Below are 19,848 nucleotides of genomic sequence, written 5' to 3'. Positions count from 1 at the left end.
TATTTGTATTAATTTTCGTCACTTTTAATATTTTAATGACAATTAAATTCATTAAATTCCTAACATATCTTCCTTTTTCCCTCCCTCTAAGTCTCGGAAATTTTTAGACTTGTATAAATATGAACAAGACTTAAAAATTAGTTTGCCAAAGAATTTTCACTTCTGACATGTGTACTTGGTACGCACGCACTTGTTTCTTTATCGATTACATTGAGATATTTAAAAAATCGGGGAATTTTCACTAATCTCATAATCGAGTCATTTACCTTATCAATACAACTAAACTTATCATAGCAAATAATATTTTTGACTGTCATTCGCATTACAATTTTCGCGATAAACAGAAATAGTGTTTATACGTTGATATTAATAAAATATCTTTGACAGTATCTTTGAGTTACGCGGTCATGATTTCACAAAATTGAATGAAAAAATCTTGATATCATTACTGGAAAATACCCAAGTAAATTTTCACGAATACAACGTTACAGTTGAGTTGCAATTAAAAATAAACCATACACGTTAATAATAATATTTAATCTGTTTCAGGAATGTACACAATGCGCATGCTCGATGGCGCTACTGCGCATGTGCCACAGAATCAAACTCACATGCCTATGACCACAGGTAAGAAATATTTATCAATATTACTTAATGTTTTATTCTATAATTTATGGATGGACGTCGAAGGTAACGAAATAAAGACGCAAATTTTTGTGTTTTTTTCGCTTTAGTGTTTCCCAACGTGGGGGAAATTTGATAGTTAGGCCGGCTAAATAACTATATGTTTGCACTTCTTGCTTACCTAATCAATTTTTTTTTCTCACAGTAGTTGCCTGCAGTTGCCCTTCTTTTCATTTAATTATGTCAATTTTATTATATTTCTGTGTGCAACGAAGTTTTTATAAATAAATATCTCTCGTCAACTACGTGTTGACACATATTATTACGTCCGATTGACTACTAACTACTACTAACACTAAGTAGCTAGGTAGCCTAATTTTTTCTCTATATCTTTATTTATATTTTCAGAGCGTGACTCGGCTTCCGACAGCGCTGTTTCATCCATGGGTTCGGAGAGAGTCCCATCACTGTCTGACGGAGAATGGTGTGATGGAAGTGACTCTGCGCAAGATTACCACAGGTATTTTTCATTTTTAACGTCGTTCGAACGTGACTCGTTTATCAATATAAAATTCATTTCCTGATAATTCTAAATACCAATAAATTCTGTGAGTGTTTTTGAATTTAGATACTATTTGCGATATTTAAAGAAACTTTGTATATAAGTAGAAAACGTGACGTAATAAGGCAAAAATATTGAAAATATTTTTTTTTCCCAAAACTAAAACTCTGTGGCTACGCGCGTTCCAAAGCTCCTCCCTCAAAAGCCGGCAACGGACCCACTAAAAATGGGTGTCTATGGGCTGCGACGACTGCCCTTTTTAGGCCACCCGCGCTCGTTTGCCTCCCTATTATATAAAAAAAACCGCCGAATAATTCATATTTTAAGATCTTTTCTGTTTTTTGCGACAAGTGTTTCGAGTTCAACAAACCAAAACATATTATCATGAAAAACAATTTATTTTAAAATTTTTGACGCACCGCTTTTAAAGATATCGAAATATTCGAAGACGAAAGATTAAATGTTATAAATAGTATATAATCATGTACGTGACGAAATAGGATTTACCGATTATTTTGTTAATCATGCTAAATTCAAAAAGTGAAAATCATTCAAGTTAAGTCCTTATCATTGATATGATAAAATTGTCTAGTTTTTACGATGACAATGTACGAGCCAAGGCTGTGCATTTTGCTCACTTATAAGCGTGACGTCGGAGTTACACCCCGAGAGCATAGCCAGACGTAGGACGCAGACTCTCTTTGTCTGTTACATTATTTTTCTCATATTCTACGTATTGATATACGCGAGTGGTTAATATAGAGTAAAACAAGAATCTTTAATCTATTGTTTAAAGCACCCGATCACCCAGGAACGTACACGAATTTATTACTTTTTGACGTGATAACGTCTTTAAAATCGTTTTAGTCGGGTGACATGTTCAGAAACTTGTGTCACACCAAAACCTCACGAGCGCGATCGCAGGTATAACGAGAGAGAGACGGACCGATCTCCCGTCTCATCTCGAGCGCTGCCAGTCATTCCGAAAAACGATAGATGTAATTTAAAATTTGAAAAAATTGTTATCTTCATTAATTCCTTACTTCCCAAAAACTTATATCACCAATAAGACGTTATCACGTAAACATCTCGATCGTAAACCTACTTTACAAATAGCCAATATTTTTTTTCTTTAATAATACACCCTTATCACCTCGACGTCCATTTTCTACTTGGTCAATATTTTCGTTAACAAAAAGTACTTTAAAAAATTGTTGTCTGTAAAGTCGGTTTACGGACGATAGTTTACGTCATAATAAAACATTGATGAAATGATTGCATAGTTTTATGAATAAAATAACCGTTGCCTGGTACCCATAACACAAGCTTCACCAGCTTAGCATGGGACTAGGTCAATTGGTGTGAATTGTGTTTATAAAAAAAAAAGTTACATTATTTTAGCACTAATTAATAGAAATATAACTTAACTAGCAGACTTGGCCAACCGTTGCTGTGGCTAAGGTTTTTGTTATATTACATAGTAGTAAACTATTCAAGGGAAACGGTAGGAGAACACCAGTCATGGGGACCACCACGCTTTTTTGGTGGTTATTCCATTAAATTGTAGCTTATGTGAAACGTTGGTACTTTCAACACAGCGCCATCTGTTAGAATTGTGACCATAAATTAATAATAAATAAATATTTTGCAATAAAATAATATTGCGCGTATAAATTAAGATGTAAGCTATCTTGTCTTTTAAGTTGGATCAAACTACACACGGTGTGCAAATTTGATTGATATCGGTTCGGTAGTTTAGGAGTCCATAGCGGACAAACAACGTGACACGTAATTTATATATATTAAGATTATAAAAAATCCTCATAATTTTGAACTCCACAGTTCAAAATTCCGCCCATATGACGGCGCATATGCCAGAGAACGAAATGCCCATGCGCCGCAGAAGAAACATCATATGTTTGGCAAGAGATGCTTCCAGGTACCTATTTCATATAGTTAACCAAGTATATAAAAATCAACAGAAAATATGTTAAATTGATTCTAAATTTACATTTACTACCAGTTCGCAAGTCAAGGGCGTAGAGGGCAAGAAGAACTGGCAAGATACCGCCACTCTTTTTAATCGCTAAGTTTTGAGTCATACAAATTGTTTGAACTGGAGCAAATCAAACAAGATCATTTAAATAATCGTCAAATTACATATTTTATTTATATTTGCTAAATGTTATATATTAGTTTTATAAATTTCATTCACATTAACTAACTTTACATCAAAATATGTTCAGCAATTTTGAGGTATTTTTTTATTGCGTTCTTAAAGTCTGTCAGTTCTGTTTGTTATATCACATTAATAAAAATGTAAAATATTTTTAGGAGCAACCTCACTTGGAGCCCCTCGTGCCTCGTCCCCCTGCTGTGAAGTACGAATGTGAACAGACATACCATCATGAAAATATGCATATGCACAATGGTAAGTGTATATGTATTTAAGAACCAATTCGACTTAGGGTCCTTCAAGAAAAGAGCGTACCAATTCTTGAAAGGCCGGCAACGCACTTGCGAGCCTTCTGGCAATGTGAGTGTCCATGGGCGTCGGTATCACTTAACATCAGGTGAGTTAAGTGATACCGATGCCCGTTTGCCTCCTTCATACAAAAATATTAAGGGTCTGTTTCACAATGTACGGATAAGTTCTTCATAAGTTCCAAATTAGCTATTTATTACTTATTGGTAGGATAAAACTTGACGACTCATTGGTCTAGTGGTTAGTACCCCTGACTGCGAATCCATGGGTCCCGGGTTCGATCCCCGGCTGAGACGAACATCGATGTGATGAGCATTTGGTGTTGTGCTTAGGTCTTGGGTGTTTAAATATGTATTTATATCTATCTATAATAATATGTTTGTATATCCGTTGCTTAGTACCCATAACACAAGCTTCACCAGCTTAGCATGGGACTAGGTCAATTGGTGTGAATTGTCTTTAAAAAAAAAAACTATTGTTGCGTTTCACGACTGTCAGATAGCGCGATTCGTCACATAAAGTCCATTAAAAGTTATGAGTCCGATGAATGTCAAATAGCACAATTTATCCACAAAATAATTTATGTGTTGCATAGCTATTTAGTACTTTATCCATACATTGTGAAACAGACCCTTAATAGAGAAAACTCTAATATCACGTTGATTATAAATAAACGAGACAGCAGGTTTATGACATGTCATGTGCGTAATTTTTTTTTAACTTATCTAAATATGAATTAAATTCAAAAATTAATACAATAATTGTTTGTTGTAAAGTATTTATTCCCATCCGTAGTGGAGTACGGTCGTCATCAGCTGGCTGGACCTCACGTTACTCCGCTTCAACCAGCTTTGGACCTGAACACGGCGCATTCCAGTCACGCACTCCTACAGGTACAATTCCTTAATTACTTGTTAATTCCTACCAGTTCTATGTATTATTGAAGTGAAACTTCTTTATCGGGGTTGGAAAAAAATTTAGTGTAACATTTTTTCGTTACGCGTCACGTTTTTCGGTTACGCGCCATGTTCCTTTTTGAAGTCAAACTTCTTTATCGGGGTTGGAAAAAAATTTAGTGTAACATTTTTTCGTTACGCGTCACGTTTTTCGGTTACGCGCCATGTTCCTTTTTGAAGTCAAACTTCTTTATCGGCGTTGGAAAAAAATTTAGTGTAACATTTTTTCGTTACGCGTCACGTTTTTCGGTTACGCGCCATGTTCCTTTTTGAAGTCAAACTTATTTATCGGCGTTGGAAAAAAATTTAGTGTAACATTTTTTCGTTACGCGTCACGTTTTTCGGTTACGCGCCATGTTCCTTTTTGAAGTCAAACTTCTTTATCGGCGTTAGAAAAAAAATTACCGTCACATTATTTATTATTCGACACTTAATATTTTAATGACAATTAAATTCATTAAATTCCTAACATATCATCCTTTTTCCGTCCCTCTAAGTATCGGAAATCTAAACTTTTAGATTTGTATAAATATGAACAACTCTTCAAGATTAGTTTGCCACTGAAGTTTCACTTCTGACATGTGTACTTTGTACACACACACTTTTTTTTATTATGTTCACAATCCAAAAATATCTAGGATGCTGTCAAGCCCGCCATTTTTAGTTCTTCATAATTTGTATAATTGTTACAGTTAAAAAATAACTTTTGGTCTTGGATCTGTTTAGAAAAAAGTAGCCGAACTTCCTTTTCTATCTGAAAATACAGATAAAGACAAATCTGCGTTGCATAGATTATACACACAAGTACTTAATGACAGTTGACAGATTAGAATGACAATTACCGCCAATATTTAAATAAAAAAGTGAAACAGCTATATATTACGTACAAAGAAAAGAAATAATACCGATGTGTTTTACAGAACAACGTCACTCCTCCAGCGGTCAACCGTTTTCCGCTTTTGGGTGATAGAGTGAGACACAACCACACCTACAGCGCGCCATTGCCGCCGCCAGACCATAGACAACCGGTCAGAGACAAAAGAGGTATGTGGCATAGAGTATTTACTTTTATATATATAACAAACGAATAACCTGATGTTAAGAAATACCGCCGCCATAGAAACTCACATTGCCAGAGGTCTCACAAGTACGTTGCCGGCCTTTTAACAAAAGGCCGGAAATACTTCATTGGGCAGTTGGATCCACGTAGTTCTTTACCGTCCTAGAATTACCCTTGGAAATATTATAATATTGTCTTTGGTTTCCTCGAGTATTACTATATAAAGATTTATTTTTTCATCTAATATATAAAATTCTCGTGTCACAATGTTCGTTCCCATACTCCTCCGAAACGGCTCGACCGATTCTTATGAAAGAATATACCTTTCTCTTCCTAGAAATAATATGAATGGCAAAACAAACATTTGGCGGGTCAGCTAGATTCTTTATATAGGTGAAATAATTTCTTACGTAAAACAAGTCTGGCGAATTGGCAATGCAAATTTTCAAAGATTTTAACATACTTTATTTCTCAAAGAATTACATTCACTTACCGAGAAAATTAAGAGTAAGTTAAGTAAGAGTAAGTTATTTAGTGAGCGTTCAAGTATTACGTCACGCAATTTTTGGAGATTATTGACAAAAAAAACCCCCGCCCCCCCCCCCAAATGTAACGCGCCGTAACGTTTTTACGTACCCAATAGTAAAACGTTTCTTGATCACCCAGTGACTCTTTATACCTAAAATTTACCATTATGTGATGTAAAGTACTAGAAAGTCGAAAATAATATTAACAATAACGCGTAATTCAATCCCCTCCCAAAATTCGTTACGTAATACTTGAATGCTCCCTTATGTACATCGTGTTATGAAATTATTTTAAAATAAACTATATAAAATATTAGTTTCTATATATGAACAATATTTTTTAAATAAGTGCATCGATCGCATCGATGTTACAACAGGCATTATGTGACAATAAATAGTAATACATAAACCTTTTAATTGCAGTTCGGCGGCTCACAGATGGTAGCAGTTCGGAAGGATCTCCGGGACATTTGAGCCGGGACGAGAAACGCGCTAAGGCACTCGGTAAATGTTAGACCTATTCTTTATTTCTGAATATATATGTTCTGTTAATAACCCAAACCTCTCAAAAATTCTCTGTTGCTTGACACTAAAATCTATAATAAATGAAAATAGCTATAACTAATTTCTTTGGAATAGGTCGTAGATTCGATTCCCGGCTTTGCATCAATGGACTTTCTGTCTATATGCGCATTAACATTCGCTCGAACGGTGAAGGAAAACATCGTGAGGAAACTGGCTTGCCTTAGACCCAAAAAGTCGGTGTGTTAGGCACAGGAGGCTGATCACCTACTTGCCTATTAGATTGACAAATGATCATGAAACAGATACAGAAATCTGAGGCCTAGACCTAAAGTGGTTGAAGTGATACTCATTTGTTTTACATTAAATTTGTTATTTAATTTATTATGTGTTATCGTCGCCGTAGACCTTAACCGACCATTCCTTTATTTTTGAATACTTCATTTAGCTGGAATTTCGAATCAATTTTTTTAATTAAAAAAATTCTTCAGGTATACCTCTGGAAGTAGCAGACATAATAAACCTGCCGATGGACGAGTTCAATGAACGTCTCTCAAAACACGACTTAAGCGAAGCCCAACTCTCACTCATAAGAGATATTCGGCGGAGAGGGAAAAATAAGGTGAGAACCATATAATAAATATATTGTAAAACCACAATAACAGGGACATAAGGACAATTTTAATTAAAGCGTTGTTAAGGACCTATCTGGTCGACAAACTTCAAAAAAGTTCAAAAACAAAAACTTCTTCTTCCATTTGTCGTCATCATTTCTTTCCATTTTTCGTCATCGTTTCTTTCCATTTTTCGTCATCGTTTCTTTCCATTTGTCGTCATCGTTTCTTTCCATTTTTCGTCATCGTTTCTTTCCATTTGTCGTCTACGTTTCTTTCCATTTGTCGTCATCGTTTCTTTCCATTTGTCGTCATCGTTTCTTTCCATTTGTCGTCATCGTCTCTTTCCATTTGTCGTCATCGTTTCTTTCCATTTTTCGTCATCCTTTCTTTCCATTTTTCGTCATCGTTTCTTTCCATTTGTCGTCATCGTTTCTTTCCATTTGTCGTCATCGTTTCTTTCCATTTGTCGTCATCGTTGAAGTAGGGCGAATGGAAAAAATATATGGTGGAGTTGAGTAGTTTATGTATCCATTTTGAAAGATCGACATACGATTTAAATAACTTCGCTCGATCGAAAAAAAACCAAACATAACTTTGAATTTATTTTATGACGAAAATGTATATAGAATATGATTTTGAAATTTACACGATATATTTTAACGCAAACCATTTTAGAAAAAAAATGATAAATTACATTAATTTAATGTTTTACATAACTAATTGTTATTATTTGTCCATTTCAACCTGCTATCTCTCGTCATGTGCCCAGCGCCATTTCAAACGCCTTATTTATTTGCCTTGGTTGTTGGAGGGATGTTCAAATAAATGAAACACTTTGAAGCTGGGTCAATTAGCTTTAATCGTTTAAAATATGAGCTTACAACTAACATAAAATGAGGGGTTGCGACGCTAACAAAACACTAACTTGGCTTATTTAAGGGTTCTTAAATCTAAGTGACACTTCGATATAAGTGTTATATTTATATTTATGATTTAATTACGCGGTAATAGATTTATTAGCGCTTCACCATTAATATTTTTAATAAAGTATTAATTTCTTCCCTTATCAGGTAGCAGCCCAAAACTGCCGCAAACGCAAGTTGGATCAAATCACATCTCTAGCGGACGAAGTGCGCACAGTCCGCGATCGTAAGATACGCACGCAGCGCGATCACAACGCACTCCTCGCCGAACGACAAAGGCTGAAGGAGAGATTCGCTGCACTTTATCGACACGTTTTCCAGGTATGATGTTAAATCTTCTATTTTTCATTCAGGTCTTCACATTTCATGTATACAAAATATTGTAAAAACTATTTTTAAAGGAGTAACTATAGAGTTTTTTGTCCATTCTTCTCCATATGAAACTGCCTATTGAAAGGGGCAACTAAAGTAATTTTTACCGCTAATTTTGATTTGAGGCCTTTTCTGCTCCTAAGAAGTCATATTCTTTTGGTTGACGAACGCACCTTCGTAAACCAAAATCCAGTTCCGAAATCTACAATGTAATGTGACTCATTACATTGTAGATTTAATGTTACTAATTTTATCTAAATTGAGCAACTTTTTGATCGTTGTTAAGACGCCGTTTTTCTTGAAAGTCTCATGTGAACGTAGCCGATATGTATTGAGTTGCTTGAGACTGGAGGCTGTACTTGAAAGTTATTTTTAAAGGAAGAGACTTAGTCTATTTTTTATTTAACCATGATATGGAAACAAAATTGGCGTAATTCATTGCCATCAGAATGTGAATTATTTGTTAGGTTTAGGTGTTATGGTGTAATGGTTGTCTAACAAACGTGGTGTAAAACAAAAAACTTGGCGATTAAAGAGAGTGGCGGAGAGTTTATTGCCAGTTCTTCTCTTCCATTCTATGCCCTTGATTTGAGAACTGGCAGTAAATGTAAAATTAGAAGCATTTAATGTATATTTCTTTTTTGACGTTCATTGGGTAACTTCTTCACGTAACGTGATTAAAATATATATGTTTATTAAGGAACATAAGATACATGTATCACTTACTTACTGTAAATATATAATGTTTACAGAACCTCCGCGATGGCGAAGGTAGGCCGCTATCATCAGCTCAGTACTCGCTGCAGCAAGCGGCCGACGGAAACGTTGTTCTTGTACCCAAAATGAACCCGCATGGTATGTGATTTTTATTTAACCTTTTAGAAACGTAATATAAACTTCCAAAAGCAATGTTAATTTATTTTTCTTTTCCATCTGTGGCGCTACAACCTTTTTAGGCCTCAGATTTCAATGTTGTCAATGTAATAGGCATTACAAGTAGGTGATCAGCCTCATGTGCCTGACACGCTGTCGAGTTTGGGTCTGAGGCAAGCCGGTTTCATCACGATGTTTTTCATGCTAAATGCACATAGAAAGAAAGTCCATTGGTGCACAGCCGGGGATTGAACCTACGACCTCAAGGATAGTCGCACGCTTTAGTCAGTTCAGTCATGTTAATAAAGAAGAGAACTCCTTTTGATTATGAATAAAATTACTTTTTCACTTTTTACGTATAGTATAAGATCCCGCTATACAACGACCTTCACCGAGATGCTTATTTAATGAAACGTATTTTATATTTAATTTAATATGTCAATAAATATAATCCATATGGGTTGTCTAGCAAATTTCAGTCCAGAGTATGTTTAATTAATAATTTAAAAAAAATATTTTTTGAAACATTTCACCGGTATGATTATTAGATAAATTCTATACCAATCGAAAGTATGAAGCCCATAGAATATATAAACTTTATGCTGCCCATTCTTATCCGGTCACAACTATCGGGTTGCCAGGTATAAACAGGTAAATCTGTACTAGCATTTGCAACGGTCTGTTTATTGAATGAAATTTAAATGAAATTAAAGATTATTTTATTCTGAACACGGTGGTATAGGGTTGGCTGCGAAAAATCAGTCCAGAATTGCGGTTGTCGAATTTTAAAAAGTAAAATATTGCTCCAAGTGAATGTGTGCGACTGAGAGGTCCCAACCGACCATCCCATGCGATAGAAGAGGACACAGCATAGCAGCTGTTTAAAGTCCGCCCACTTAAAGAAAGAGAGTGCGCATGCTATTTGGGCTTGGAAAAGAAAAGGATAGCGATGGACTCGTATATACTATGCATCATTTTGGAGTAGTTTATTATTTAAATAGAGAAATAGTTATTTAATTTTTTTTAAATAAATTAATTATTTATGTGTACCTATATTTTTTGTGACACTAAAGTATATATATGTCACCGTAAAATTGTAAACACCGTTAGATTGTAATCTATCTCGCGAGATTGTAAACTGTCGAAATATTGTGAACCTCAACGAACTGCTTACAATTTAACGTATTATTATTCGGTAGATTGTAATCTATCGAAGTGAAACCGTCAAATTGTGAAACGGATCGCACCTCGCGCGCTGATTAATAGAACAGAATATGCCCCGCGCCACCATATTTGTTTGTTTGTTGTCGAATGTAAATTGATTGTTTTGATGAATGTAAATTGATGTCGTGTTGTAAGTAACTCACAGCTTTAGAATTAGTTATATGAAATTATTGGGAAGTAAAATTAATCTGTGATTGACCAAAGAAGTTTGAATGATAACTAAGTTAGTGTTGGAAATGAAATGAAAGAAAATTGAACTAATTTTTCAATTTTAATTTGTGTTTGAAGAGAAAATATTGTTACGTTTCTGATTTTTTTTATTTTGATATATTTTTTTTTATCATGTGATGTCAGAATTATTGATTACCTACTAAGTAATAAATACTAATTTTTGAAGTGCATTAATTTTATTTGACCGATACCCTTGTTTCATTCCTAACTCTATGGACATATAACGGTCTACTATAAAGCCGACCAATCAGCGCTCGAGGTGCGTACCGTTTCACAATTTGACGGCTTCACTTCGATAGATTACAATCTACCGAATAATAATACGTTAAATTGTAAGCAGTACGCTGAGGTTCACAATCCTTCGACAGTTTATAATCTCGCGAGATAGATTACAATCTAACGGTATTTACAATTTTACGTCAACATATACATCTTTAGTAAAAAAGAAGGTTATAGTGATTCATATATAATACTAGCCTGATTAAAAATATTGATTGAAAAAAATTAAAAAATTTACTACATGCAAATTAAAAATGTATAAATGTAAACAGAGAAATTGAAATCAATTGAAACTATTGGAAAAAATTCAAAACCCATAAAAGTGAATTTTTTTAATCAGGGTAATCTTGCAAATATTATTTTTATTATAAGAAGACAAAATAAAAAAAACAACAATTAAAAAATTACTTCTATTTATTGTAAAAAATTAAAAATACAATTTTTTTTTAAATTATTCAGAATCCGAGTCATCGGACATTTTTATGTCGTAGTTTTCTACGATCTTCAACTTCTGAATCTTCTTCGTCATCACTCTCTGTTTCACTTTTTTCGACAATGTCTTCTATCTTTAAAGGTGTATGATCCCCAATGAATCCTACTGGTTTTAAATATTCATCTAAGAACCATCCGCAGTTCTCAGGCTCAAGTTTCACATATATTTATAGATTTATAATTTGCATGTAGTAATTCTTTTAATTTTTTTCAATCAATATTTTTAATCAGGCTAGTATTATATATGAATCACTATAACCTTCTTTTTTACTAAAGATGTAAATATACTTTAGTGTCACATAAAAAATATACAAATAAATAATTAATTGATTAAAAAAAATTAAATAACTATTTCTCTATTTAAATAATAAACTACTCCAAAATTATGCATAGTATATACGAGTCCATCGCTATCCTTTTCTTTTCCAAGTCCAAATAGCATGCGCACTCTCTTTCTTTAAGTTGGTGGACTTTAAACAGCTGCTATGCTGTGTCCTCTTCTATCGCATGGGATGGTCGGTTGGGACCTCTAAGTCGCACACATTCACTTGGAGCAATATTTTACTTTTTAAAATTCGACAACCGCAATTCTGGACTGATTTTTCGCAGCCAACCCTATACCACCGTGTTCAGAATAAAATAATCTTTAATTTCATTTAAATTTCATTCAATAAACAGACCGTTGCAAATGCTAGTACAGATTTACCTGTTTATACCTGGCAACCCGATAGTTGTGACCGGAAAAGAATGGGCAGCATAAAGTTTATATATTCTATGGGCTTCATACTTTCGATTGGTATAGAATTTATCTAATAATCATACCGGTGAAATGTTTCAAAAAATATTTTTTTTAAATTATTAATTAAACATACTCTGGACTGAAATTTGCTAGACAACCCATATGGATTATATTTATTGACATATTAAATTAAATATAAAATACGTTTCATTAAATAAGCATCTCGGTGAAGGTCGTTGTATAGCGGGATCTTAGACCAGTACTTCATACATGCCAAATACATTAGATTGTTACCCTCTTATAAAATCCAATAAATATTTTAAGATAATGGCCATGCGAGTAGTCTTTTTTACCTAGTTTTGGTATCTCCTGAATAATAGCCATAGTTATAATCGATTATATTTCTTTTTAGACCACGGCATGAACAGAACAGACGACGACATGGATAGAAAAAAGAGCTATGAGTGACATTATCTACCTTTTTGGTAGCGAGACTGGAACAAATATACCTCTGTGTTTAAAAAATTGATCCACGTACTTAAGATAACCGTTCTGCCAAAAGCAATAATTCTGTAAAAATTGCCTTATTAAAGATAAAAATTCTTTTGAAACATTTAAATTTTTCATTTTATACTTCCGACATGGAGTACAGAGTTTACGACGCATTTGTGATTGTCGCCGAACGGGCGCGTTCGTAGGGATTACGAGGACGTGAGCGCTTTAAATATTCGAAAAAATAATGATGTGATAGAAAAAGCTATTCCATTTTCGATTAGTTTCCGTTTAGTTTACGGTGTTGCCAGTGTAATTTATAATAAAGGTCACGTTGCAATAATTGTATAGTTAGTCCTTTTATTTATGTATAGCGTAGGTTAATTGTTATAGAAATCTGTTGTATTATTTCCGGTCGTCTACTAAAGTACAAAATTATGGACGTCTCGTGTCCGATGGAGATGAATTTGAAAGACCGCCCGGTCTTTTAGATTAAGGAACTTATTGTAAGCCATATTGATAATTGTCATTTGTGTCGGCAATTTTTTGGCGGCAACATTTTTTCCTTTTTGGTGCAAACATGTAACTTTTAGTTGAAATAAAGAAAATCTTGGTTGTTTTAATGATTTATTGAAAATTTTGTTATATGTAAGCACAGTCTGAATTTTAACCAACTTAGAAATAAATAACCTAAAAAATATCTAACTAAGGACACGCCATAGCTTGGGATAGATAGATATTATTTAGATATTAATGTACTCTGTGGAAATCGCGATCTTTCAATTGAACAAAGTAATGCTTTACACCTTACCCATAAGGTGTAAAGCATTACTTTGTGATTACTAAATGTATATATTTAGAACGTATTTACATATTATCATGTTTATATTTGTTTTAAGAGTCACATTAATTTTATTTATAAAATAGTATCAGTATGTAATATTTACTACTCCATAGTGTAGTCTTGGTTTAAGAATTGTTAAATTAGTTTTTCAAGTTGGACCATTAAAAAGAAAATACTTTTAGTATCAAAATAGGTTAATAATTCGAAGTTGGTTCGAAATTGCAATTATCTGTATCTGTTTAAAAATGTTGCCATTAAAAAAATATCTAATCTGTGGTAAATATTTTGTAACACTAAATCGCTTTGCAAGGATATATTTAATTTAAGTATCTTAGGCGACGGGTAACGCATATTGAGATAAGTTTTTTTTAATAAAGGCTTAGCGTGACTATTGTTTTTTTTAATTTACCATTTTTAGGGATTGCTATATAAAGTTTTACTAACTGATCACATGAGACCATACCTGAAATATCAAAAGTTGGAGTTATAGTGTTGACGGGGAAGTTTGGGAAATAACCAAAATCCCTCATCGTAGATTTTATTGTCTAAGTATGGATGTTTGAATTAAAAACAATAAATATTTATCAGTAGTGGATTTACCAGCAGGCTGGAACCTAGAATCAAGCAGATTTTGACATTTTCTGATGTTTTACAGATAGTCTGCAAAAGTTTTGCCGATGACATTACTCTGAACTTGTCATTGTACATTTGGTGTAGCAAAGTTTCTTATTCTAGAGTAAAACAGCTATAATTTTGTGCTAAAAAATCAACCCAAAAATAATTTTATTAACTAGCAGAGCGGCCAAGCGTTAATGTGGCTAAGGTTTTTGTTATATTACATAGTAGTAAACTATTCAAGGGAAACGGTAGGAGAACACCAGTCATGGGGACCACCATGCTTTATTGGTTATGCCATTAAATCGTAGCGTATGTGAAACGTTGATACTTTCAACACAGCGCCATCTGTGAATTGTGACTGTTAAATAATAAACAAATATTTTGCAATAAAATAATATTGCGGGTATAAATTGAGATGTAAGCTATCCTATCTTTTAAGTTAGATCAAACTGCACACGGTGTACAAATTTGATTGATATCGGTTCGGTAGTTTAGGAGTCCATAGCGGACAAACAACGTGACACGTAATTTATATATATTAAGATAATCTAGGACAAATATCAATAGTAGAGGCCAGGGCGGCACGAACTTCACAGCCTCTACCTTGAAAATGTGTAAATCCGCCACTGACATGTATTGATCCTTCATTATAATTTCATGTTTGACTCTAATTAAAAACACAATACTACATAATATATTCCTTGATACAAAAAACACGTCACCTCTAACTTTTGCCTAGTTTCGTTTTTATTCAATCACGGCGAGTATTATGGAGCTTTAATCATTTAATTAAATCACATAAGTTTGGCCGCGAGCTGTTATTAGCGATTTAATTCAATATTCTTTTAAACGAGTTATTTAAATAAAAATCATTTGGTGTTTACTTCGCTTTTCTTCCGCGAAACACTATCGGCCGTCTCATCTCACGCGAACTTCAGACATACGTTTGTTTCACTTGACGCGGGCGGAGTTTTGCTAGCCCTTTGCGCGCTATTAAATAGGCTGTAGACCTAATTGAATCCTTTATATCAATTTGGAGAAAAAGTAAATGAAACTAGAATAAGAAAATAAACAATAATAGTAAAACCCCAGTATGGTTTCGAAAAGGTACCAGGCAAGGTAAGCTAAAATAAAAATTAAACTTTAAAAAATTACTTAGTGGTGGTTGGTGATTATGATTCTCACTTGTAACGAGTTTTTCAGTCCGAGCCTAGGTAGGACTCAGTTCCCCCCATTCGGCAGAAAGGGGGAGTATTTTGCATAAGGATAACTATAGTTCCCTTTTTTATTTCCGGCGTGCATAATTTTGTCGTGTTTGTAGTGAATGCAAATATTCTGCATTCCTAGGACGAAAGTATAACAGAGTTATTTTATCCATCAATGGTGCAGAAGATTTTATACTCTTCGGTGTTCAGAAATTGGGCACATGTCAGAACTGGTTTAGCTGGCTCTGAACGAAAAGCTTGCACCAGACGACGACCGTTTAATACCTCAATCTGACATATATCTTTATAGGTTAGAATTTGCGCACTTATAACTCGCATTAAATACTTAGAATCAGTATCTTGATCACTGTCAGAAGTAATGAAAAACAGAAACTTGAAAATGTTTTACAAGAATAAAGTGTTCTGTCTCCACCTCGTAACTTAAGGCCCATTTACACGATGCCATTTTCTTGCCTGTAGCATACAATTATATCAACGCAATAAATGAATTGCATAGTCTAAACAAAACATAACATTCTTGATCAATGGGAAAAGTTTCCTTTCAAAACTATTATTGATGTAAACAGCACGTTCAATAATTTCTTACGCAATTCTTGTACGCAATTATCTCTTCATTTGCAAACATGAGTGCAGTGAGTGAGGGTGTGTTAAATTAAATTAAATAAATTAAAAATTAATTTAGTCTAATTTTTTTATTTTGTTTGTTATTTCCTTCGGTCCGAAACCGTCAACTTCAAATTCCTTCAAGCATTACGTGCATCGGTTCTTATAATTTACATTTTCGGTATCCCATAAACACTCATGACTGCGATAAATCTCAATGAACTTTATTATAGCAGCAGAACTGAATTTAAACACCTTTTTACTCATATTCATACCTCTCTGTTGGATGGTTTTAATCTTTTAAGAAGACTGAGCTCTGGTGGTGAGGGTCTATTTTAAAAAAAACAATAATTTATGTTTATAAAGAGCCAAAGATGTTACACTATCTGCGTCTAGAATAGAAGTACTAAAAACAAAACGCAGAATCTATCTTTTTATATAAAATTCAAACCGGTATTCTTTATATTCTAAACTAAAACTTTTTCTTTACATGTGACAAGTGTTACCTGCCTTTATTACATTAATATTTACATATTCAAACTCCAACACTCTTCTAAAATATTTAAGACTTGAATGAAAAATTTGTCAATGCAAATACGTGCAATACTTGCACGAAAGCGCCATTAAATGGTATACGCACGTACAAGCCTGTGTTTAGACAAGTCAAAACTTGAAAGCAATAATCTCCTTAAAATAGTTGCATTGGTGTAAACAAAAGACATGTGCAATTATTTCCTTGTCAATACTTGAATACAATAATTGCATTCAAGTTTTCAAGTGTAAACAGTTGCATACAATTCTTGAACGGCAATTATTGCGCTTCATTTATTGCATTCAATTATTGCTCTGGTATGTACAAGAAAATGGCATCATGTAAATGGGCCTTAATAAACTGATAGTATCGAAAGGAGTTTTCTAGGACTGAAATTAAAATTAATTTGAATGGTTTTAATAGACCTTGGACGTTCCACAAACTATGCGAACTGTCACCTTGGCAGCGGTTTGAACACGTAAGTAAATAACACCATCTAGATTTTACATGCATCAGCGAAAGCTAATAAGGGGGACAATCGTCCCAATCATATTTCACTTCCCAAAACGTTTTAATCGATAATTTTTAATCAGTAAGCGAAACCCAAAACTTCCCAGAGCCTGGAAACATTCTGAACAGGCATTATGATTCTGGAAGCCCCTAATTTTTTTTAAATATTTTTGTGCCAAACTCTACCACATATGAGTGCAAATTTTATAAGTATCTGATCATCATTCTAACATGTGTGATGAGGAAAAAATTAATAAAAAACGATTCAAGGGTATATTTCATTTTTACGATTATTTATTATTTATACTTCATACAAATACGTAATAATATCTAATATAAAGCTTACAAAATGTCATTTAAACCATTTTATTTGCTCGATTACAGTAATCTAAATAAACATAAATAAAGCTCCAATTAATTAATTTTATGTTCACCGAGTCCATTTTTTTTTTATTTCCGAATCTTCGGACTAAGTGTACGTACTTGTAACGCGAGTCCGGAATTTTAAAGGTGTAATCAAATTTGTAATTAATCGAGCAAATACAGAAATTACATAGGCATTATCCAATATTACAAACTAATATCAAAGAATTATATTTAATAGCACTGTAGTGTAATACTAAGCGCGTCGGGACTGTTCAAGTATTACGTAAGCACTATAGGGGTTGGGGGGGTCTTTGATTTTATTATTTGATGATTACGTCAACAGTAATTATTATTTTTTTACATATATTACCCACACATTGTCTATGCTTAAAACGAAATACATTTTCAAGGATTCCTACAAAAATTAATACATTAAGGTACTATTATTTTTGAGAGCTTTGCTTACCTTTGCTGACAAGAGGAGGGGGGGGGGGGGAATAGATTGCAGTAAATCTGCTTACGTAATACTTGAACGGCCTCTGATGGCAAATTAAATTTAAAAAATCGATTTTGAGTTCATCCAGATAATATTCTAAAAATAACGAAGAATTGAATTTTGATCTCAAAATTGGACTTCGTTTTGTCATCTTTAACTTCAAACGTCCGAAGGTTTGCGTCAATTTTTTTTGAAGTTATACTTCTTTAGGCGCGTTATGAAAAATTACGTTACACAAAATTAACAGAATGAAGTTGCCCACGGAAGATGCTACGGCATTGGACATAATTTAAAAACAACATTCGAATAAGAATAGAATTTATGTTTCACTTAATGTAAGAAATAATAAATATTTAATATTTCAAATGTAAACTGAACTTTATTATATAATATGTATTTCTTTAATGACGAATCACAAGTGTACATTGTGTTACCTACGTGAATAAATGATTTTTGAATTTGAAATTTGATTTGACTATATTGACACCTTTTCCAGTCTTTGATTATTTAATTGTAATCAAAAACTATTTTTAGTAATGCCAAAGAAGTATAACTTCTTACGCGCGTACATAAGTATACGCACCCTTTTTTTTTTTAATTTCATGTGTTTTTGTCAAGCTTTGAATCGAAACCATTGCCAAACTAAAAGTATCTCGTCTCCGTCTGGCTTAATCAATCGATTCTCTAGATCTTAGACCATTATTTCTTATAATTTAGAGCTTAAATAATAAAATAAATCAGCGACGCTACAACCTTTTTAGGTTTGGGCCGCAGATTTCTGTATCATGACCATTAGTCAATCTAATAGGCAAGATGATCAGCCTCCTGTGCCTGACACACGCCTATTTTTTGGGTATATGACATGTCGGTTTCCTCACGATGTTTTCCTTCACCGTTCGAGCAAATGTTAACTGCGCACATAGAAATAAAGTCCATCGGTGCACAGCCGGGGATCGAACCTACGACCTCAGGGATGAGAGACGCACGCTGAAGCCACTAGGCCAACACTGCTCTGCAAGAGCTTATTTAAAATAACTGTTATAAATATAAAAATGATTAAATGCATTTATCCTTAAATATCTATTTATTTGGAATAATGTCTACTGCACGAGATATACGTTAAATTAAACTAAAAATCGTGAATTCAAATAGCGCCAGCCTCAAATGGCGTCTTGGTGACATAGGTCGTCAACGGCACTTCGAATCGAAACTATGTAAAGTGTCGAAAGATTTAGGTTTATATTCCAATTCGCATCACTGTTATGCAGAAAAGGTCTCTTAAAACTAGAATTAAGTCTGATTCACGATCCAGGGAGCGTTCAAGTATTACGTAACGAATTTTGGGGGGGGCGGGTCCTTTTGTAAAACGTTACGATGCGGGGCGGGGATTGAATTACGCTTTATTTTTAATATTATTTTCGACTTTCCAGTACTTTACAACACATAATGGTAACTTTTAGATATAAAGAGTCACTGTGTGGTCAGGAAACGTTTTACTATTGGGTACAGAAAATCGTTACGGCGCGTTACTTGAGGGGGGGGGGGGGTAATAATCTCTAAAAATTGCGTGACGTAATACTTGAATGCTCCTTTATGTCAAAATAAAAAAGGTATTTAAAAGGGGGATTAGCGCTAAACCACGAAATATAATCAAATGTAATAAATGAATTGAACA

The 19,848-nt window shown here is 33.7% G+C and overlaps 1 protein-coding gene across 9 annotated transcripts in view; it reads left to right on the top strand.

Moving 5' to 3' along the window:
* The window catches only part of LOC125061166 (segmentation protein cap'n'collar-like), a 122,131-nt gene extending 108,506 nt beyond the window's left edge, over nucleotides 1-13,625 (top strand). For 8 of the 9 annotated variants that reach the window (XM_047666401.1, XM_047666394.1, XM_047666395.1 and 5 more), the window contains exons 12-22: nucleotides 550-627; nucleotides 1,033-1,144; nucleotides 3,029-3,125; nucleotides 3,521-3,617; nucleotides 4,467-4,564; nucleotides 5,548-5,671; nucleotides 6,638-6,724; nucleotides 7,228-7,358; nucleotides 8,424-8,597; nucleotides 9,401-9,503; nucleotides 12,899-13,625. In XM_047666401.1, coding sequence (XP_047522357.1) covers nucleotides 550-627; nucleotides 1,033-1,144; nucleotides 3,029-3,125; nucleotides 3,521-3,617; nucleotides 4,467-4,564; nucleotides 5,548-5,671; nucleotides 6,638-6,724; nucleotides 7,228-7,358; nucleotides 8,424-8,597; nucleotides 9,401-9,503; nucleotides 12,899-12,954 — 1,157 coding nt within the window. In that variant the 3' untranslated portion in view covers nucleotides 12,955-13,625. The remainder of the gene's footprint in view (nucleotides 1-549; nucleotides 628-1,032; nucleotides 1,145-3,028; nucleotides 3,126-3,520; nucleotides 3,618-4,466; nucleotides 4,565-5,547; nucleotides 5,672-6,637; nucleotides 6,725-7,227; nucleotides 7,359-8,423; nucleotides 8,598-9,400; nucleotides 9,504-12,898) is intronic. The other variant, XM_047666400.1, reaches the window with a different exon arrangement.
* The last annotated feature ends 6,223 nt before the right edge of the window (nucleotides 13,626-19,848 follow it).

This window comes from Pieris napi, chromosome 23 (genome assembly GCF_905475465.1).
Source record: "Pieris napi chromosome 23, ilPieNapi1.2, whole genome shotgun sequence".
NCBI lineage: Eukaryota > Metazoa > Arthropoda > Insecta > Lepidoptera > Pieridae > Pieris > Pieris napi.
Note: the sequence above shows the minus strand (reverse complement) of the source record. Positions and strands in the feature narration are given on the sequence as shown.